The 23,920-nt window shown below is 41.6% G+C and overlaps 1 protein-coding gene across 7 annotated transcripts in view; it reads left to right on the forward strand.

The window, feature by feature from the left end:
• LOC122811493 (circularly permutated Ras protein 1-like) overlaps positions 1–23,920 on the forward strand; it is a 1,239,209-nt gene that overhangs the window by 381,007 nt on the left and 834,282 nt on the right. For 6 of the 7 annotated variants that reach the window (XM_044083365.1, XM_044083368.1, XM_044083363.1 and 3 more), the window contains one exon: positions 762–1,163. In XM_044083365.1, the coding sequence (XP_043939300.1) occupies positions 762–1,163 (402 nt within the window). Of the gene's footprint in view, positions 1–604; positions 633–761; positions 1,164–23,920 lie in introns of those variants that run through there. The other variant, XM_044083370.1, reaches the window with a different exon arrangement.

Genomic DNA, 23,920 nt, shown 5'->3' on the forward strand with positions numbered 1-23,920 from the left:
GCCAGACTTTCCCAGGTGTGTGTCTGTGTGCAAATTTAATGTGTGTGTGTGTGTGTCAGCTGCTTGGGGCAGAGACCTGAAGCACTGGTTTCACAGTGGCATTGAGGAACCTTATTGGGGACCTGGGGAGAGAGAGATATAGAGAAATCCAGACCCTGGGCAGAGTGTGCTCCCTGTATGCTGTTAAAGGAAATTGTGCTTGATGCAGAGAGGTCTGCATCTAGAAAATAGTGTGTGTCCATTTATATTCCAAGTGAATGTCCCTCTCCAGTGTCAGTGGTGAGGATTAAAGCTCCTTAATTACTGGCCCAGTGTGGGGACATCACACCCTGTATCTTGCAGTTAAGGACTGCCATCCTTATATCTACTTCTTCCCTATTCCTACTACTTAGGGTCACTTCAAAGTCAAGCAGTAGGTAAGACTAGAGTAATGAGCCTTTGATTTCGAATAAAAATGTTACTGTTAAGGAATTTTCCCTGTGTAAGTCCCAGCATCCTCTGGGCAAGAATAAGTGAATAGCTCCTGCCTGCCTTTTCTGACGAGTCAGATGCTTTTTACTTTCTGCTGCTCATACATGCAGTTATTTAAACGGATAAGGCTGAGTGAACTGAAATTCTTATGGAAGTGAATGGTCAGAATGCTTTCATATTCTGAACAGATGTTTTTTATATTCAGCATTACTCAGAGACTAAAACGAGAAACTGTTCATTTGTCAGCATTGCCTTTTTAGTGATATTGTTTCTTTTTTTTTTTCTTAAAGATACATCAAAGACCCCACCTCCTGTTCCGAAGAGAGTCCCTCAACCTGCTTCCACAGCATTTTATGATGTAGCTGAGGGCAGCGACCAGTATAAGCATAATAATAGCCTAAATGTTACTGCTTTGCTTACCAGTGAATCATCAAATAAGTATGACACTTTGTCTCTGGATCCTGCCAGCATTAACCATCAAGACAGTGAAGAGAGCAGTCCTCTTTATGAAACACTTGGTCATACAAGTCCAGTGTATGATGCACCAGAATCCTCAGGTGCTTTATATTCATTAAATGTAAGCCAGGGTGGACAATTATATTCTTCACTTAATGACATGAATGAGCTAAGTCAGTCTGCAGCTGGCAATTCAAATCCAAGATGTCTGACTTATGTTAACAATTCTTCTTTTAGTAAGTATGCTATGATTTTTGATGAAATGCAACCTTAATGAAAACTGAACAAGATTATATTTAGTGGTATTACAGAAAATGGAGGAAGCCTGGCTTGGGTACTATAGACTTATCTTATTCTAATTCATTAGTAGTTTAGTTATATAAATTCATGGGCAACCCCTTTCTAACTCCGGGGAAATTCAAAGGTTTTATTTGGCAGTTTAAAAACCTTTTGTGATTTCTGGTTTGTATTGTATTATAAAACAAAATCTTTTAGCCAAAGTGAAATCAAAAGTGCCTTAGTATAAAGAGTTCATTATCAGTAATGCTTCTTCACATCTAAAATCGTAATTTGGGCATGAGATTTAAATGGCAAATGAAATCACTCTTCAATCAACTAGCATTAGCATTCAGTTCAAAATTCAATTAAATATCTGTCAGAAAGGCAAACATTCCTTTTGTTAAAATATATTTGTGTGTGTGTGCGCATGCTTGTACCCACTTGCTACTTTCCGTCAGAAGGCAGCATAGGGCACAACGCAGCATAACACATGTAAATGCATTTTGATTATGTGCATATCCAATTGTGTACATAAACATGTACATGAATGTGCTGTGCTTAGAGCTTATGTACATGACATTGCTGTCATAGACAGTAGTGATCACAAAGAAATCCCCTGGAAAATGTATGTAATGGCATCATAAAAGAGGGCAGATTATTCTCTGCAAACACCATAAAACTTCACAGATTTGATGCAAGAGAGCATCATTTTAGATGTCATTTTTCTAATGCACATGCAAAAAATATTTAAAAACTTGCAAAGTTACTGAGACTTCAGAAATTGTACGTGAAGAAATAGAATTGTTTTTGGGTTGTGCTTACCCCTACAAAACTGAAATTGTATAGAAAGTACTCTGATTTAATTCAAAGCGATAGGGTATAACAGTGGTGGGATTGATGTATTATATTAAATGTCAGAGATCAACACTTCACTTTAGGCTTACAAATAATTAACCCATTATTGGGAATGTAGATTTTTACTCACACTGGCTTGTTCTGAAAATAAAACCAAAAATCTAAGGATGACTGTCCTGAAGGTTTTGTAATAAACAATATTTTCTTTTAATTCTGCTGAAGAATGTGTGAGAGACTTTATAATATAGCAAACAAAATGCTTTTCTTCAGTGTTAAAACTATAAGGAGTATGTTGCAACTGTACCAGCCATAAAGGGTATCTGCATTTCTTTAACTGAGAATACCTTTACAGAAACAGGAAATTTGGGGCTTTATTTCACTTTTAAATATGCATGCAGTGCAGAAAAACAATGGTGGTGAGAAGCTGGGCAGTTGTCATTTTTGGCTGATGAAAAGGTGGAAGGTTGGGCAGAGATTGATTCATTGGCAATCAGTCAAATTAATATTACGTATGTATAAACATACAAACATATATGAATTTTATTAATTTGATGTTTTATTATATGTAAACCATTAAATCTAAAGCAAATAACTATAGACAAAACATCAAAGAAATAGTGATGTTCTTCATCTCACATTGCTGCAGTCCTTACACTTGGGTAGTCCGCTGTCCTCGGTCGGCCCGAATATCAAAGTATTAGGCTGACGTCGGTCAAGGCGCTTAAGACTGACATCAGGACGTCAGGGTACAAATGTGCATGACCGACGTCATATCCTCAGTCTTTTTTGCCGCATGGTCCAATGCAGAAGCAGCGTTGCAAGTGCCGTTCGGCGTTCTGAAATTTTTCGAATTCGGAGTTTCAGACCGAGTCAAAGTTGGCTAAGTACCCCGTTGGGGAATATTTTAGTTTTTTCTTGCCTCAGTGGTTTACCGGATGTCAGAAAAAGTGAATAACTGTATTTCTTGTGGGAAGCAGATACCGCATAGGGATTATCATACTTTGTGTATTCCTTGTTTGGGGCCTGAGCACGACGTTGTTGGGTGTCGCTTTTGTGCTAGATTCAATAAGCGCACTATTAAGCGAAGGTTAGATTGTGCCAGGTTGGTCTTCGGGAAGCGGTGCAATTATAATATGCCGTCGGATGCTCCGACGCTTCTTCAAAGAAGCGCAAAGACAAAGCAGCTAAACCCAGGCAAGAAGAGTCATCCGTACCGGACGCCGGTTCTTTAGAGGTGTCAGTGGAACCGGTGGTTCCGCCGGAGGCTTCTCTGGAGTCCCAGGGGGAGACTTTGATATTGCAGGATGTGGCCTCTCAGGAGGCAGGTCAGGCTGAAGGGGCTTCTCAGGTTACTGTACTCCCCTCCCTTCCTAGGGTGGTTAGGCCCTCTCCTTCTGTTTCCAAGGCTTCTCCCAGAGGCAGGCCAGGTTTAGCTTCTGTTGGTGTCACTCCTAGTTCATCAGGATCTGTGCCCAAGAAGCACATGCTTAAAATGGCAGAGGATTTAATTACTTTAATTAGAGGTTCTTTGCCCCCTCCTGATAAGAGGCCTAGGGTGGAACCGGAGTTGGGGAGTTTTGAGCAGGCTTCGGATGTTTCAGAGTCTTCGGCTGAAGACTTGCAGGAGTACTCTCCTTATTCTGATTCTGATGCAGATGATTCGACTCCTTCTGCTTCTCCTCCAGAGGATTTTTTTTTTCAGAGACTCTTCATTCCATGAGGGAACATTTTAAGTGGGAAGGTCAGGACTTCTCTGATTCCAGGAAAAGGCTTAGGGAATTTTTGCTTTTACCCCAGCATAGGCCTTTGGCTATACCACCTGTTCTGGATGTTGTGGAAGATGTGTTTGCAGAGGCTTCACTTAATCCTGATTCTTTGCCTCCTGCTCCTGTTAAACCGGATAGGTATTACAGGGTGCCTGAGGCTCATAAATATCTTTATAGGAGTCCTAGGGCGGACCCAGAAACTGTTAGTCAGGGACCTAAGGGTGTCAAGGCCTCTGTTGTAAAAAATCCGGTTCCTCCAGATAGAGGCCAGAGCTTTGGATAGATGGGGAAAGAAAGTCTATACTTCTTCCACCTTAGCTATGAGGGCTTTGAATTGCCAGTTTCACATGTTGAAATATCAAAACTATCTTCTTTCTCAATTGAAGTCTAAGGTAGATGCTCTGGCGGAAGGCATTGAGTGTAAAGAATTACAAGATTTGGTACATGTCTCTGAACAGGTGGGTAAGCATTCTTTACAATGTGGTTTTGATGCTGTACAGGCCTCGTCTAGGGTGGCTGCCACTGGGTCAGTTCTTCGCAGGCACGCCTGGCTGAGGGATCAGAATTTATCTGACCATGTTAAGACAAGGATTTTGGATGCTCCTTTACAGTCTGATGTGTTGTTTGGTTCACCTGTGGAGTCAGTCTTGAAGAAAATGGAAGACAAGGCTAAGTCTATGCAGGCTGTTAAAGATTTTTGCAAGTTCAGCCTCCAAGTTTAGTAGGAACTGGCCTGCTAAGGGGTGGACGTCCTTCTTATGATTCACAGTCTAGGGGTAGATCTAGACGTGGTAGGGGCAGAGCTCAGAGCTCCTTCAGACCTAGAACAGGGAGTTCACCTGCACAATCTTCGGTGAGGGCAGGGGCCAGTCCTTTCGTAAACAGGCCCAATGACCTACCTTTTCAGCTGCCAGATCCTTCTTGCCTGGCAGCACCTTTGGGAGGAAGGTTGGCACTCTTCAAGGAAAATTGGAGTTTGATTACCCAAGACAGATGGGTATTGGATATCATACACCAAGGTTACAAGTTTTATTTCCATACCTTGCCTCCTTTCAAAGGCATGCCGGACGTTCCTCCTCAGCAAAGACTAGAGGCTCACAAACAAATTTCTCTGTTGCTTCAAATAGGGCCATACAACCGTCCCTCTGCCAGAAGTGGGCCTAGGATTTTATTCTCGCCTGTTCCTAGTACCAAAGAAGGGGAACACGTGGAGACCAATTTTGGATTTATCTATCCTCAACACTTATCTGGACATTCCCAAGTTCAAAATGTTGATGTTACAACAGCTTTTACCTCTGCTGGGCAAAGATCACTGGATGGTGACTCTGGATCTCAAGGAGGCTTACCTTCATGTTCCTATCAGGCTAAGTTGCAGGAAGTATCTGCGTTTTCGGGCTGGGACTTCTCATTATCAGTTCTCTGCATTGCCCTTTGGCTTATCTACTGCGCCCAGAGTGTTCATGAAGGTTCTGGCTCCAGTGATAGCTTTCTTCAGGCTAAGAGGAATACAGATCTATCCTTATTTGGACGATTGCCTGATTCTGGCCCAAGGAAAGGACGAACTTCTTCATCATTTACAATACGTGATAGCAGTGCTAAGATGCCTGGGGTATTCTGTGAACGAAATAAAGTCCAGTCTAGTACCCTCTCAGGACATGTGCTTTCTGGGTGTGAGACTGAATACAGCATCCCAGATGGCCTTTTTGACCCCGGACAAACAAAAGAATCTTTCTCTTTACTTCCATCAATTGTCTCATCAGTCCAGGCTGACTGCAAGGACAGTCCTTCAAGCCTTGGGGTTCATGGCATCTTGTATTCTGGTGCTTCCCAATGCCAAACTGCATATGAGGAAGCTACAATGGTATCTCAAAAGTGTATGGACACAGCACTGCCAAGATATGGACACTGTCATTCAGATAATACCTTGCATTCAAAAGGAATTTTTGTGGTGGGCTCAGGAATGTCACCTAAACAAGGGACTCTCTGTGACCCGGCCAGAGGCGAGTCAGATTCTAACGACAGATGCCTCAGTCAAAGCTTGGGGAGCTCATCTAAATGGAAAGTGGGTACAAGACACGTGGCCTGCCAGACTTCAACATCTACATATCAACTTGAAGGAGATGTTAGCAGTCCAATTTGCATTAATAGCTTTCAAGGATTTACTTCTTCCAGGGCAGGTGTTGGTTCTAACAGACAACACAACTGTCATGTGGTACATCAACAAGCAAGGGGGAACACATTCTTATCCTCTATGCAGGCAAGCAATGATTTTGTGGGAGACTGCTCTCAGTTTACAGCTAAATCTTCAGGCAAGGTTTCTGCCGGGAGCACAGAACTCCTTAGCAGATGTGTTGAGCAGACAAATTATGGATCCCCACGAGTGGAAATTGGATCCTCATGTATTTCAGAAATTGACAGTGTTATGGGGAACTCCAGACATAGATCTGTTCACTTCTCCACTAAACTACCAGCTGCCAAAGTTTTGCACAAAAAGGTTTCATCCCACAGCTTGGAAAGTGGATGCTCTTTCATTCAATTGGAGCAATCTTCATGTGTATGCCTTTCCACCTCTGCCTCTCCTCCCAAAGGTACTCCTGAAGGTCAGACAGGACAAGCCAAAGATGATTTTAATAGCTCCAGATTGGCCTCGACAGCACTGGTACCCATTACTGAGAAGTCTGGTACGGGAGCCTCCATGGCATTTACCTTCGATTCCACACCTGCTGTCTCAGGAGAACAGTCATTTACTCAATGTCAAACTTCACTCTCTTCACCTAACAGCCTGGCATATTCTGTTTTGAACCCTGGAGGGTCTCAGCTTCCACAGCAAGTTTTGAATGTTATTTTGGAGGCCAGAAGGCCTAGTACAAGGAAAGTGTACGCAGATAAATGGAAGAGATTTTTATTTTGGAGTACAGCAAAGGAATTTGATGTTTCTAAGCCTAATTTAAGTGTGGCTCTTCAATATCTTACTGAGTTACTGGACAAAGGTTTGTCCTTCTCTTCTATTAAGGTTCATGCTGCAGCAATTTCTGCTCACTATGACTGTGACCCACCATTGTTTTCTCATCCTTTGTTTAAGCAATTCCTTAGAGGGGCAAAGAATATAAGACCCCACGTAGAGCTCCTACTCCTGCTTGGGATCTCAATTTTGTGTTGGAGAAACTCACTCTACAACCTTTTGAGCCTGCAGCTACTGCCGAGTTGAAATATTTATCATGGAAGACTGCTTTTTGTTGGCCATTACCTCTGCAAGAAGGGTTTCTGAATTACAGGCCCTTATGGCGGTTGAGCCTTTCTTAATTTTCCATAAGGATAGGGTATCTTTGCGTACTAATCCTTCCTTTATGCCTAAAGTGGTTTCTAGTGTGGCTTTAAACCAAACTATTCATTTGCCTACTTTTTATGCAAACCCCCAAAATAAAGGGGAAAAGATTTTGCACACTTTGGATATACACAGGCAGTTGCGATATTATTTGAGCAGAACTAAAGGGTTCAGGCAGTCTCAGCAGTTATTTGTTTCATTTGCTTTGGGTTCTCAGGGCAAGCCTGTGTCAAAACAAACTATTTCTAAGTGGATTGGGTTTTGTATTGCTTTCTGTTATTCCCATCATGGTAAGGAGATTCCAGCTGGGATTAGGCCTCATTCCACTAGGGCTACTGCCACTTCTACAGCTTTTTAAGGGGTGGCAACTAAAGATATTTTGGAGGCAGCTACTTGGAGTTCAGTGCATACTTTCTCTAAGCATTACCACCTTCCACTTTACTCTAAATCTAGGGCTGGTTTTGCCACTGCAATTTTACAGGGCATTTTGGCAGCTCCTACTGCTTTATAGTTTTGCCATCCTCCCTTTCCTCTGCTTTGGGATTCTACCCAAGTGTAAGGACTGCAGCAATGTGAGATGAAGAACATAGTACAGTTTTGTACCTACCATAAATGTAGATGTTCGAAGATCCACATTGCTGCAGTCCAATTTACCCTCCCTCCTTCCCCTCTGTATTTAGAGGCGGTTGTGTGGTTTGGGTTGTGAATATTGTGGATATTGTATATATTGTACATATGATTAGTGCAAGGGTGGTTGGTTGTTCTTTGCTGTCTTTTGGTTTTGACCTTTCTTTTTAGGGTCTTCTGACATCTGGGGCAAGAAAAGACTGAGGATATGACGTCGGTCATGCGCATTTGTACCCTGACGTCCTGATGTCAGTCTTAAGCGCCTTGACCGACGTCAGCCTAATACTTTGATATTCGGGCCGACCGAGGACAGCGGACTACCCAAGTGTAAGGACTGCAGCAATGTGGATCTTCGAACATCTACATTTATGGTAGGTACAAAACTGTACTTTTTTGTAGGGACAAGCCTTCCCTGCACCTCCTTCGCAATCATGTTAAATAAATATACCAACTCCATGATTGATTAAAAGTGGAAAAAAGGAAAAACTCCTTATTCACGTGTTACCGATCTCACACCAACACGTAAGAAAGCAGGCAACTGAGCTGGTATGGAGACCACACACACACACACACACACACACACACAATTAAAACAGAAATGCAGATGGTCAGTTTTTTTTGTATATACATTGCTCAGGTGTTTTCGGTGGTGTAGCGGTAGCATTGTTGCCTCACAGCAAGACGTTCTCCTGTTCGATTCTTGGCTGGAGTGCAGAGTGTGCCTTCTGTGTGGAGTCTGCATGTCCTCCCCCCAGTCGGGTGGGCATTCGAAAGACATGAGTAAATGGGCGTGCCTTAGTTGAAGGTTGAACGTCGAGCTGGCACCTTGGCGTTTGTGAAAGTCTACTGCCAAACATTAGCGGACCAGAGTTCCGCTGTGGCGACCCCTAACCAGGAAAAGCTGAAAGACAAACAACAGAATGCAAGAAAACTTGAAGATCTGCATTCTAGCAATAAATGGGACTATGAACACACCCACACTCACACATATACAGTGTATATGTGTGTGTGTGTGTTTGTGTGTGTATATAAATATATATATAAGTAAATATACATATATATATATATATATATATATATATATATATATATATATATATATATACATATACATATATATATATATGTATGTATATAGGTTTACTATTGACGTTCTGAATTCACTTTGCTCGACCGTTCAGAGTGTGGACCCAAAATGCTGAATTCAGAATGTTGAAACATCAACCAAGGTGAAATGAATACATCAACATCCATAGTTTGATGTATTCGACATAGCAGGAGGTAATGTCAGTCACCCATGCTATGCACATTGATGTACCATTGCACTCTACAGTCAACGGTATATCAGTTGTACTATTTTGTCAGCCTGCACCTCCTATGTGGGGGGCTGTGCCCTCCACACCCCCTGTAAGTTATATATGCCAACTCAGAGATTGCACTATAGTGAAAAAATGGGTTAATTCCCTGTTCCTCGCTGACCTGCAATCTCTACACAAAATGCCGAACTCAAATACTCGAACTACACTACCAATTCTATGTAGTGTAGTCTATTTATTTGGGTTGGCTCAACTGCCTCTTTGAAAACTGCAAGTTGACATTGTTACTCTCTATTGACTGCAGTTCACAAATCTCAGTGTATACCATATACACACACACACACACACACACACGTATAAATATATATATATATATATATATATATATATATATATATATATACACACACACACACACACACACACACACACACACACACACACATCAGTCCATCCTCCCCCCCTTCTGCCACGTTGTTCATCCGTACCACACATTCATACACACATTCACACCAAGGGCCAATTGAGAGTGTCCAGTCCACCTGCTGCATGTCTTTGGAATGTGGGAGGAAACCAGAGCACCCAGGGAAACTCACGTGAACACAGGAAGGACATACAGACTGTGCACAGAAGGCACCTCAGCCGAGAATCGAATACACATATGAATGTGTGTGTGCATTTGTATATGCACTTAAATTGAAATACCCAAATGGCAACATCAGGAATGTTGACAGCAATCGGCTGGCAATCCAGTTGCTGACAGATCACTATGCATGTGTGAAAAATACTGTTTCAACATACCCCCCCCCCCCCCCAAAAGAAAAACATTATGTGATGTTCTATCTTGCTGTTCATTGTTTACTGATGGGTTCGGAGCTGATTCCTCGGCTCCGAGTCAGCCAATGCAAAGCTCGAGGTCTTCAAATAGCTCAAGGCCAAGTCCCTATCCCATGATGCACCTAGAGTTACCCAAGATTTAGTTTGCCACTGCAGTAGATCAGAGGTTCTGCATTAGTTTGGGCCAGTAAAACTGTTTTCTACTTACTTACTTATATTTAGATAGTTTAAATAGTTTGTATGTTTACCTACATTTATTCCCTTCTCTTAGTGTGCTTAAAATTGTAGTTGGCCTCTTGCTTTAGGCCTAGTTTAAAATCCTTTTCTATTTACTAGAGTGTGTTTAGTCAGTGACCTTTGTCACATTTCATGCTAAATAGTTAGATTGTTTGTAGTTTTTGCTGTGTGGTGTGTTTAGCCTTAATTTCTTTACAAAAGGCTTGAATTTAATAATTACTGTTGAAGTTATTTGTAGTTAATTTTGTCGGATATAGTTCTTCCTTAGAATATTTAGACAAGTGTGCTGTGTCTTATAGCAGCTGTCCTCTTTTTCCTTCCATAGTCTGCTCATGTTGTGTGTTTTAGACAGTTTGTGGTGGCAGTAATTTACCCTTTCCTGTTTCTTTATATTTACAGTAGCATTAGTGTGTGTGTGTGTGTGTGTGTGTGGGTGTGGGTGTGACTCGGCCCATTTTTATTTAAGGCTGTTATTGATAATTACTGCTTAGATTTGTTGTGTGGTGACAGTAATTTTATCTGTGGCATTACAATGGCTGACAAAGAAAAGCATACTGTCAGGTTTTAAGAAGTGCCCAAAATGTGGCCAAAAGATGTCTGTAACAGACAGCCATGTAAATTGTGTATACTCTCTAGGAGCCCTGCATTTACAGGATAGCTGCTCTATATGCCGTTCCTTCTCCAGAGTAATACAGGAAAGGAAATGAAAACTAATAGACAGAAGTTTGTTGAAACCTTCCTTCCAAGAAGCTTTGTGTGACCAAGATGGATCCAGCAAGTCCTCAAAGTCTTCTAAGACTTCTGACTCAAAGAAATCAAAAAAGTCTTCGACTTAGTCTCCACTGCCATCGGAACCAGCAGTCTTCTCATTGTGGAGCCGGTCCCCAGTCTTAGAACCGGTATCTGAAGCTCCTAAGAGTCCATTATTACAGTTGGTACCACCTTCGGTGCGCTCCCCTCGGTCCTCTATCAGCCTTTTGACCTGGATGTGGATCGTGTGGTGCAGAAGCTGTTATCGGAACCGGCCTTGGCAAAAATGTTATCGGCTTCGACCCAAATGGCTTCGGAGCTGAAGACCCTTACACCAGCTCAAACTGTTCCTCCTCTGAGCCATGCTGGTCCTTCGGAGCCAGAGGAGTCGGACCTGTTGATCGTGGAACCCTCGGAGTTGAAACCTGCTCCAGTGTCTTCGGCTTCATGTACTCTGACATCCTCGGTGCTGATCGAGGACTCTAGGAGCTGGCACTCTCTGGTCTGGTCCGGGGAGGATAGTTGGACAGACTTGTCTGTTCCGACTCTGCCTCTCGGCTTCGGCTCAGATGAGCTTGGCTCCTACCTCTGGTTTGGAGCCCACTGTCCCAATGCCAGGTGTGTCGATGGTTTCCTCGGATCCGTCAGTTCCCTCGCATCGGAGCAGAGGTGCTTTCGATGCCATGAGGAGAGTCATGTCTCCTAAGACATCCTCAACCTCAGGACTGGCTTCCTCCTCCCCTAAAGCACCTGTGTCTGCTTCTGCCTCACACATCCTGACCAAGCGTAGAGACCCAGAGCCATTGGGTGGCCCTTGCTCTTCCGAGACCTCACCAGAAGCTCCCACTGATGAGGTTTTCAGGAAGAGATTGTTTAATAGGAAACTAGACCCCCCCCAGGAGTCTTTAACATCTGATACTGACTTGGATGAGTCAGAAGGGTCCCCATGGTCCCCCTCTGAAGATACTGAGATACTTGAAATCCTTAGGCAGAGGGGGTAACTGGCAGTCCAAAAGCCCTACTGAGGATGAGTCCGTTCTCCTGAAGGCTTTTGGGTCTCAGCCCTCCACCTCTTTGGTCTCTCTGCCCTTCAAAGAGCTGATGCAGCTGGTCTCACAAAGGGCGTGGAAGTCTCTGGATACTATGGAGCTTGTCTCTAGGAGGCCTAATAAGTTAATTTCTGCCCCTCTTGACAAAGCTCACTTGACAAAAGGTGCGCCAGTTGATGCCATGGTGGTGGTGGCAGCCACCAAGATGGAAATGTCTGAAACTTCCTCGTCTATCCATCCTCTTAACAGAGACTCTGGGATCATGGATAGATATGGGAACCGCATGTTGAGTTCAATGACTTTTGCTCTTCGTTTGCTCAACTATTTAACCCATTTTACCAGGTTACAAAGAGATCTCCTTAAAGAGCTAGGTGATACTCTTCAGGGTATAGTAGCTGCAGGAGCTACTGACAAAGTTGCCGCCCAGCTTGCTACCCTCAATTCTATAGTAAACTCATTCATGCGCCTCATTTCATATGCAGCTGATGGAATGAGTAGGACACCAGGTACAGGAGTTGCTCTTAGGAGACACTCCTGGATGCGTTTGTGTTCCTTTGTGGAGCCCTTCAAGTCATCCTTCGTGAATACCTCCTTTGATGGCTCATCCCTTTTCGGTCCTAAAGTGATGGAAACCTTAACCAGGTGTGAGCAGGATGGAAAGACTATCTGCCATCGCGGTCCATTTTTCCACCCCTACCAGACCCTACCTTAAGGGTCAAAGGGGACGAAAAATGTGGTTCCGAAAAGCCCAAAGAGCCTTTCAGGACACAAGTGGTGAACACCCCCCAGAGGCAGAGGAGGGAGCAATAATGGAAGATGCTGCCCTCGTGGCAGAGGGGTTCCACAACACTAGGGCAACAGATATCATTTCTCTGGGAAACCTTACCAGCGCTCCCCTGAAAGGAGACCCAACTGTCCTGCTCTGGAGGCAGTCGGGGGTTGCTTATCTTTGTACCCAGATGCCTAGCTCAAAATAAAAGACAGCTGGGTACAAAGTATGATTTACAGGGTATACTGCATCCCATTCACCACACCCCCTCCAACCGTAAGAAAAATCCTGGACATTCTACCCAGCTACAGGGAACAAGCAACAGTAGAGGTCCAAATGTTGCTAAGAAAAAGAGTCATCCAATCAGTCCCAGCAGACCAGACAGGATTCGGAACTTACTTAAGATTCTTTTTAGTTCCAAAAAAGACAGAGGACTGGAGACCCATACTGGACCTCAGCAGACTGAACAAATCTGTAAAGAAAGAGAAGTTCCAGATGGTCACACTTCAGTCTATACTTCCGTTCTTAGGGAAGGACAATTGGATGTGCTCGATAGATCTCAAGGATGCGTACTACCACATAAAAATGGCCAGGCCATCCAGGGATCATCTGTGCTTCCAGCTGGGAGCCAATCATTACCACTTTTGAGCTCTGCCCTTTAGCCTCACTACAGCCCCCAGAGTGTTCACCAAATGCATGGCAGTGGTCATGGCTCACCTGAGGTGTTTAGGATTCCAGGTGTTTCAGTACCACCACCACCGGGCATCAACTCATTCAGGCCAGAGAGTCCACTCTGTCACTCTGCAATCAACTGGGCATTACAGTCAACTCAGAAAAATCTGCCTTGTCTCCAATGCAGCATATCGTTTTTATAGGAGCAGAACCGGACACCACCACCACCACACTTAGGCTTGCAGTGGAAAGAGTCTTTCTTTTTCAACATGTCATCGTTCTGATTTCCAAAGACAAAGCACCAACATCAGCAGTTCTGAAATTGTTAGGCCTGATGGCAGCAGCAATTCTAGCCATACCACTAGGTCATATGCACATGCGGATTCTACAATGGCTGTTGTTCACTCAATGGTCTTACCAGGAGCTTCCCATGTTTCAGATGATAATGATCACAAATTCCTGAAAAAGGGATCTTCAGTGGTGGTTGACATCAGTTCATGTCACGATAGGATGCCCATTTGTGCTACCCCCTCCAGTGTCCACAGTGACCACGGACGCCTCCCTGATGGGGTGAGGGGGCGTTTTCAGGGAAAGACAGCCCAAGGCACATGGACCGATCAAGAGACATATTTGTATATCAATGTCCTAGAGATGAGAGCAGTACTTTTGGCATTGCAGTACTTTCAGGACTTTCTTCCTCTGGGTACAATCACGATTCAGACAGACAACATGTCAGTGATCTAGTATTTGAAAAAACAAGGAGGAACCAGGTCTTACCCCCTTTGTCGCAAGGCTCTCAGAGCATGGCAGTGGGCTATTTCCACCCAGTGCTTTCTGTTGGCAGTGCACATTCAGGGGAAATCCAACATGATAGCAGACAAGCTGAACAGAGCAATTTTGTTACCCCATGAGTGGTCCCCTCAAGAAAGAAATAGTGGACAGGATATTCCTCAGGTGGGGCCAGCCTTGCTGCAATCTTTTTGCCAGTCACATGAACATGAAATGCAGAAGCTACTCTGCCCTGATTCCCCCTCAGGGAGAAGCCCCAATGGACACACTAATACGCAATTGACCTCCGGGTCTCCTCTATGCATTTCCAACAATCCTGTTGATACCCAAGATTTTACAGAAAGCAAAAACACTGGGAAGGACTATCATTCTAATAGCCCCGCATTGGCCTGGTCAGATTTGGTTCCCTTTTCTTCTACCTCATCATTTGTAGGACCCTTGGATTCTGGACCCAGTTCCAGACCTTCTGAAGCATTCATTAGGGGAACCGCACCCCTCTCTACAGTCAATGAAGCTGACAGCTTGGCTGCTCCAATTCCCATCATAGCCAGGTTCCATAACCTTTCCAATGAGACTAAGCAAATTCTTTATCCTCTCATAAATCCTCTATGAGGAAGCTATATCTTAGCAAATGGAAACATTTTTCTATATGGGCCTCTAAAAGCAATATTGATCCTTATCAAGCCCCCATGGCCTCCATTTTAGAGTTCTTGACTATGATTTTCAACAAAGGAGCTGTCACAGCAACAGTTCATGTTCAACTGGCTGCCATTTCTAATTTTTATCTTGGTTTCGAAGGGTTGAATATTATGTCACACAACTTATCCAAAGCCTTTCTCAAAGGGACCTTTCATATTAGACCACCTGTGAAATCTCCCTATTCTCCATGGAATCTAAATTTTATGCTTTCCCACATAATTCCTCCGCCATTTGAACCAGCTTCCTCATGTGACCTCAAATTTTTGTCATGGAAAACCATCTTTTTAGTAGCTATTACTTCTGTCCACAGAGTGTCAGAGCTTCAGGCTTTATCCATCAAGCCTCCTTATTTGATATTCCATGCTGACAGTCTCACTTAGAACAAACCCCTCCTTCTTGCCCAAAGTTTGCACTGAAACTAATCTCAACCAAATTATTGATTTGCTTGTCTTCTTCCCCAACCATTCAAACAATTTAGAGTACATGCTGCACAAACTTGATGTTCACAGTTAGCTCAGAATTTATTTGGATAGAACAAAATATTTCAGGAAATCAGACCAGCGTTTTGTTTCATTTTCAGACTCCAGGAAGGGTAGACCAGTGGCTAAAACAACTCTTTCTAAATGGTATCACCTTTGCTTGTATTCAGCTGCCAACATGCCTTTACAGCATAAAATTAAGGCTCACTCAACCAGAGCTATTTCTACATCCTCTGCCTTTTCTGCCAGACTTCCTATCAATAACATTTGTGCAGCAGCCACTTGGTCAAAACCTCATACTTTTATCAATCATTACAAAGTTGACAATGCCTCCAGGGACAGGGCCTGGTTTGGATCCATGGTCCTGAGAAATATACTCCCGTTAGCCACCCGGGGTTGATGGTGCTTGGGACGCTACCCATCAGTAAAGAATGAACAGCGACATAGAACAACTTCACATAAAGAAGTTATATACTTACCATAACATTCCATGTGAGTTCATCTTGCCTTCAGTCTTATGTCCCTCCCTCCTACCCCCTCTTGGGCTGTTGGATGACTGAGATGCCAGATCCTTCTATACCTTTTCTTGAGAGTGAAAGAATGACGTATGGTATTATTATATGCAGCAAACAAGATCTGAGGTAACTCTAGGTACAGCATGGGATAGGGACTTGGCCTTGAGCTATTTGAAGACCTCAAGCTTTGCATTGGCCAACTTGGAGCCATGACATCGGCTCCGAACCCATCAGTAAAGAATGAAGGCAAGATGAGCAACTCACATGGAACATTATGGTAAGTACATAACTTCTTTTTTTGCAGGGGGGCAAGCCTCCTGCACTCTGCATGTGGGGGGGCTGCCTGGCCCCACACCTCTGCCACTTAAATATAACTCAAGATCATACAGTCGCTAGGAAAGGGGCATATTCCCCAACCCCAAAATTGTTGATCTTGCACACACATCAACTATCTGTTATGTCGACAAAAGTGTGTTTACAAAACGGATGTAATTTGGATGTTTGTCAACTTAACTCTTAACCCCTTTATATATATATATATATATATATATATATATATATATATATGTATATATATATATATGTATATATATATATATATATGTATATATAATTTGGGTCCCCATCAGATTGTTAAATGAAGATCTTTCCAGGGTAAGTAACCTGTTGTGCAGCAAGGAGAACTTTGCCCTTTTCCCAACTGTAGTGCAATCAATACTGTCATCTCGATGCAGTTTTCAATTATGCGGGGTTTCAACTATCTGAAGTAGATATATATATATATATATATATATATATATATATATATATATAAAATCTGTGTGTATGCGTGTGCATATATGGTTTACTATCACAGTCTTGAAAGTAACTCTCTTGAACATTACAAACCTGGGACCATAATTTCAAAAACCAAAATGCTGAAGACGGCAGTGTCTACAAATCTTGAATACTGAATCTCCCTACCATTGTATATCAAGGAAGAACTGCTAATATGGGTCCTGTGGAGTGGCAAATTCAAAAGTTTAGCATTGTGGTCTTCAGCATTTTGATCTATACTGTGGTTCTGGGACTCTAGATTTAAGATTGTGATCATATATATATCTATACACGCACACATATATATACATGTGCAAATATATATATATATATATATCTCATGTGAATATATATATATATATACATATATATATGTGTGTGTGTGTATGTGTATATATATATATATATATATATATATATATATATATATATATAGCTGTGTGTGTATATATGTATGTGTCTATATATGTATGCGTGTATGTGTGTGTGTGTATATATATATATATATATATATATGTGTGTGTGTATATATAGATACATATATTTGTGTGTGTGTGTATATGTATCTCTTTGCAGTTTGCTCAGGGCATCCACAATCCTCGGGATTGCGCCCACCCCCCAAACTTTAATTCTGAAGCAAAGTTTCAACAAAAGCTCAAATCAGCCCTGGGAAATATCAGCTTTTGTACAGAAGCCTTCCTTTACAATTAATCATTAGGTGAATGTCATTGAATTGTTTTTAACAATTTTCTCTTCCTTTGTGACTATCATTGTGAGGTGAGCACAGCTGCATTGAGCTCCATTCAGCTTCCTACTCTGAGAGCTTTAATCAAGTCGGCCACTAGGTAGCAAAATACTCTACTAATTGTATTAAATCCTTATTCCCTCTGTATGCAAACATATGAGCTCCAGAGTCTAAGTTTAAAACTATTCCAAAACAAAACTTTAGTTCAGTCTCAATTCCCTTAGCTCTACTCATCCTTAAAGAGCTTGCTAGCAGCATTTGTTTTCTGTAAGCTTAAAAACTTTAGCATAATGTATTGTCTTACTTACATTTCCTGGCTCCTGATTGTTTTTTCCTTTTCTTTTTGGACTCCCTCTTGCTGGGGCTTGGTCTGCCCTTTCCATTTTCCCTTTGGGCTCACTCTGCTCCCCTACCCTGCTCCCATATCCCACCCGCCCCAGTGCTTCTACTCTTGTGCACTAGGCTGACACTCTATCCATCCAATTAGACACACTTCCTGTTTTCCTCTTTCCTCCTAGACCTATAACATGCTTGGGCTTCACCTATCACTTCTTACTGCACTTGTATTACTATCTCACCATGCTACTTACCACCACAGCACATTCCAGACACCCACTTTTCATCACACCACAAGCCCACCTTACCATACTAGTCCATGTACATATCTCAGCATCTGTCCTACACTTGTCAGTATTACTAGCCTCCAATACCTTCCACTTAAAATAATACCTACTAGAGATAGTCACTGTAGCCCTCAGTTATTCAGCAGTGAGCTTATCATACAATTGAAACTACTTACCAACATTGCCTCTAGGCTACTGCTTCTTGGTGACATCCACCCAAACCCTGGACCACACTCCGATAACACCACCCCTCCTAGTCACTCTAGTCTTAACACCCCTACGCATCCAATTCTAAACAGAAAAAAATCAGACCTATTGCAAATGAGCATTAATATTAGAAGTATGGCCAACAAACTGGGCATCCTCCATGCCACTCTAGCCACATACTCCCCAGACATAGTAATAATTACTGAAACATGGCTAAAACCAGGTACAGAAAATGATGAAATACTGTCCCCAGATTACTCCATACTACGGGTGGATAGACTCAACAAAAGAGGAGGTGGAGTTGCTATCCTCTCTAAAGACCACTTTAACTTTCCCTGACTGCAAGACCCCACAACTTGACCATGCAGAAATAATCTATACCACGCTAACTATAAATTCAAGAAAAACTTTTAATATAGTTTGCTGCTATATCGCACCTGGAAATAATGCCCTAGTTATAGAATATCTGTTCTACTGGACAAATAGTACCCTTAGTCAAGAGACCGTCATACTGGGTGATTTTAATTTAGACTGGTTTGCATGTGATACAGATCACCCCATCCATCACATAAACTTGCATGGTTTTACACAAACTATTCAATAACCTACCAGAATAGATAAAGCTAGTAAAAAACAAGCTTGGATTGTGTATTACTAAATAACTCCTCTCACTCATTCCAATCAGGTTGCCTTCCTGATGGTCTGACCACCTACCCACAGTTTTTGTATGACAACACACATTCTCACCAAAACCTACTAAGTTTAAACAACTCAGAAAAAAACATAACTTTAATCTTGCCAACTTCCTAGCTGACCTACAAAGGTGCAGTTAGACTCCACTCAAATACCTTCACCTAGATGACACAGTGAACCACTTTAATAAATCCTTTTTAGATGCATTAAATGCACATGCCCCTGTTAAAACAATCAGAATAAAATCAGACTGTCCCCTGGCTAAGCAGAGACACTAGAGCCCTTCTGAAAACTAGAGATAAAGCCTGGGAACTATGGCGTAAGACTAGCACAGTAGTTTCTAAACAGCAGTGCCAGGAACTTAGAAATAAGGCAAAAAAAACAAAACAGCATAAAATACATTTCTTTCAAAACAACATATCAAAAAAACCCTCAAAACTCTGGCCGGCTATAAACTCAATCCTTTACCCAGGAAAATCTACTACACCATCCCCAAACATCCACAACAATTCTGATAGCATCGCTACTATTTTTAACAAACATTTTCTGAATCTATAATTGCCCTTTCCAAGCAGCAACCCCTACTCCTGATACCAAACCAGCCAAGTCTACAACCAGCAATGCCTCATTCTGTTTCTCCCCAGTTCCTACAGCCACTGTTAAAAAAAATACTTCGGAAACTAAAACCTACTACACTTGCTGTAGATAACTTTACCCAGTGAATACCTCAAACTTGCAGCTGAATCTATAGCTTTCCCAGTATCGATCCTTATAAACAGATCCATTCTTGAAAACAAGGTCCCTCAACTGTGGAAAATTTCTCATGTAATCCCACTTCATAAAGGGGGACCTTCTGCAGAACTGACAAACTATCAGCCAATTGCTATTCTTTCACCTCTTTCTAAGCTACTCGAAAGGTGTATTCATCTCTAGGTCATGAAATTCTTACTAACAAATAACCTTCTCTCAAACACTCAGCATGGGCTTCACTCATCACATAGTACCATTACAGCTCTCTTATCCTTCACAAATACAACTTTGTATCTGCGATTTTTCTAGACCTATCAAAAGTTTTTTATATGGTCTCCCATTCCAAACTAATAGACATACTAACTGAACTATCCTTCTCACCATCTGCCACAGCATGGTTTCATAACTGTTTGTCTGGCTGTCAACAATCTGTTCTATGGCAGGGCGATCTATTTCCATGCCTTCCTTTATCCATTGGTGTCCTCCAAGGATCTATCTTGGGCCCTCTCCTTTTCTCCATCTTTACTAATCTTACACGCAGCTACTCCACATGGTTCTATAATACAGTATGCAGATGATTCAACACTTATCTGTGCTGCCACTTCTCTATCAACTCTTCATTCTCAAACACAAGAATCTTTCACTTCTGTTGAAACATGGTTAGCCAATGCTCATCTAATCCTGACCCCAAACAAAACTAAATTATTACTCTTCCAGCCTAACAAGACATCTGTCTCATGCTGACCATTTAACATAATAGCCAAAGACACTGCTGTCATCGCCCCGACAACCCATACAAAGCGTCTTGGAGTGGAAATAGACGATAACCTAAAATTTGAATTGCATGTCTCCCTAACTATAAAAAAGTCCATAAGAAACTTGAAAGTCTATATAGGCACAAAAGGTTCCTGACCACAATGGCCAAAATTACATTAGCACAATCTCATCTGCTCTCCATTCTACGCCTCTTCAATTTTAACTAATCTAAGGAAAACTGACTTATCTAAGCTAGAATCATGTTATAATAAAATTACTAAGTTTGCATCTTTCTGCCTATATCATTGTACAGCTTTAAGGAAACTAGACTGGCTTGAGCTTCCCAACATTATTCTTTGCAACCAACTCTCTCTAATTCAGAAAACCATAACACAACCAACCAGAACCTCTGTACTACAAAATCTCATCCTTTCCTTACAGTTCTAGCAGACCACTTAGTTCGAACAATAACAACTTACTCACCATCTCCAAGGCCAACAACACTGCAGGAGAATCTTTATTTTCCAATTATATATCTCCTATATGGAACTCCCTTTCTAAATCCATTCTCTCAATCCCATCCACTATACACTTTAAGCCATCACTTAAAGCTTATCTAAAAAATAAGTGGCTATGTTCCTTACTTAACCACTCATGAATCATCTGATACATCACAGTAGACCCAACCATATCCAACTTCTTCCCTGGTGTTTAATAATTTATTCTTGCCGACCTGTCTTAACTCATTCACTCCAATGGAGCTCAGGACGTTTGCACTGTAACTTCCAATGGGCAGAGCCTAGGCCTTTTGACAGAATCAAATTGTGTCTTCGCATTTCAAACAAATGTTCATATCTCTGGAACCATAGGGTTTATAAAAGATGTACAAATGCCAAACTCTTCAGCGCAGTTTATTTTTATAATGCTGATATTCTTTAGGTTCTAGGTTTTAAACTGAATTTTGTAAGTCACAGTAAACGCAGTAACTATTACATTTATAATATTTTGTAAACAACTTAACACATCTCCGTAACCACTCATTATCACATAATGTTAGCAGATTTTATTCAACTAGCTGAGAGCTTTCATGTGAGGCTAGGGAGTTCTGTCTGTGTTACTTGGTTGTTGAGATATTTAGAAAAATGTGAAAATTTATATGTATATAAATGTGAAAACAACAGATATCTATTTACCTGAACTAGACAGAGGTCAAATATTAATGCAGTTGAGTTTGCTATTGTGTAAGCTTTGAGATGAAGTATTTTAAAATCTTGTACATAGCAATGTTTTGGAATTACTGATGCAAATATGAGCAAGCAATATTTGACTCCTAGAGGCGTCAGTAGGAATTAACTGCAGATGCACCTGGAGTTGTTACTCAAATGTAATGAGTTAACCTTATAGGTTGACATAAGTCATACTTTACAAATTGTGCTAGCTGTGTTCAAAGGCTAGGATTTGTTGTCAAGATGTAACAAATTTCTATTTTCTTATGTATACTAAATTTTGTTTACTTTATACTTTATTGATTATTGTAATGTGTGCAATAAAATTTACTGTTACTCATGGAGCTTTTCTCCCTGGGCCTCCATTGAAAAAGAACCTGTGTCCAGTTGGACTTTCCCGGTAAACAAATGTTAGATAAAAATTATGTATATATATATATATATATATATATATATATATATATATATACTTTGTATACAAGTGCTCCCCTACTTATGAACAGGTTATGTTCTTCTGAGTTTGTCTTATTTCGAAATTGTTTGCAAGTCCAACACACCTTTGATGATTAATAGAATATGTTCAAAATTATAGCAATAAACTAATGTCTTTTGGCTTTTCCTGGTTAGGGGTCACCACAGCGGAACTCCAGTCCGCTAATGATTGGCAGTGGCTTTTTAAGGTGCCGAGTTGCCAGTCTGATGCCCAACCTTCAAAATTGTACCAATAACCACCAAAAAAAAAGCACAGAAATTGTACCAAAGAGCACCAAGAAGTGCAAATATGCACAACAGAGATAAAATACTGTACTGTAATCATAAACAGAAATAATCATGCTGTCCAACAAAGGTAATTAGTAGTGTGTTTAAGCACCTCTAATACTTGATAGTACTATATTTTTTGACTGTAGTGTATTTTGTACCAACCTTAAACAGTAGTTTAATGTATAGTAGCGTAATACTGTACACAATACTTGGAGGTAAAGGATGGTGGTGAGTGCGCAGATGGAACACCATCAGGAACTGGGAATATTCAAAGAACCTGCTGTGGATGTAGATAGCATTGTTTTTTGTTCTTTTTGTATTTGCAGATTGTGTCCCCCCTCAACGCTCTTGAGGTATCTGTCAAGAGATGTCTGCGCAGCTATTTTTTTCTTATCCACATAAATCTTCCTGTAGCAGGCAATAGCTTTGTGAATAACTGCACACAACTTTGTAAACCTTTCAGTATTTGGGTCCTGAGACTCAGAAAAGAAGCAAGTCCCTTCTCAATCGTACTGAAATCTTCAGCCAGCTGCTTATAGGTGAAGTTCTTCTGTTCCACAGCTTCATTTTTCTCCTTTGTGACTTCCTCATGGGCCCTTTGTGATTCAAACTCCATCAACGTCTCTTTGCCCAGCTCCTTACTGTGGCATTACAACACTTCATGGATATCTTCTTCAGTTTCCAATTGCACTTGCCTGCCCAGTTCCAACATCTCGTTGGTCACTGAAGTCACTGTCTCAATAATTCTATTCAAGCTGTTTGTAAATTGTGGGCAGAGCTTCTTCCAAACACCATTCATGGTGGTAGTTCTTTACCTCATGCCAGGAAGTGTCAGTGTTCTTTATTTCTTTATTTGACATTCATGGTGGTAGGCTTTACCTAGTGCCAGGAAATGTCAATGTTCTTAATTGCCTTGTAGATGTTGTAGTTTTTCTAGAACTCTCTGTCATTCCACTGTCCATTTCTGTCTGCTTCACAGCCTGTGTGAATGCTGTGCACAGGTAGTAAGCTTTAAAAGTTGCTGTGGTACCTTGATCCATTGGCTGAAGGACAGAGGTGATATTGGGAGGCTGCTACACCACCTTAGTGTTGTCGTGAAAATTGTCCAGGAATGGTGGATGATGTGGGGCATTGTATAGGACAGGGGTGGGCAGTTAATTTTCCCATGGGGTTACATGAGAAACTGGAGCTGTTTGAGGGCATGCATTTTTGATCAATAAGATTCAATACCAAAGTTAATCACAGGAGATGAAAAATTTTTTGGGGCTGGTCTGCTTCACTGTTTGATGGTGAACAACCCTCACTTTCCCAGACCTGTTTCTGGTCCTCAACAACAGTTTGCTAGATGTTATATTTAGAAAAGCACATGACATGCTACCAAAGTAATGCTATGCATGGGTACAAGAAGTGGGAGGAGGTTTAAACAGTACATAGTAACTTTAATGCAGTCC

This window comes from Protopterus annectens, chromosome 9.part0 (genome assembly GCF_019279795.1).
Source record: "Protopterus annectens isolate FY-2018-M chromosome 9.part0, PAN1.0, whole genome shotgun sequence".
Taxonomy (NCBI): Eukaryota; Metazoa; Chordata; order Ceratodontiformes; family Protopteridae; genus Protopterus; species Protopterus annectens.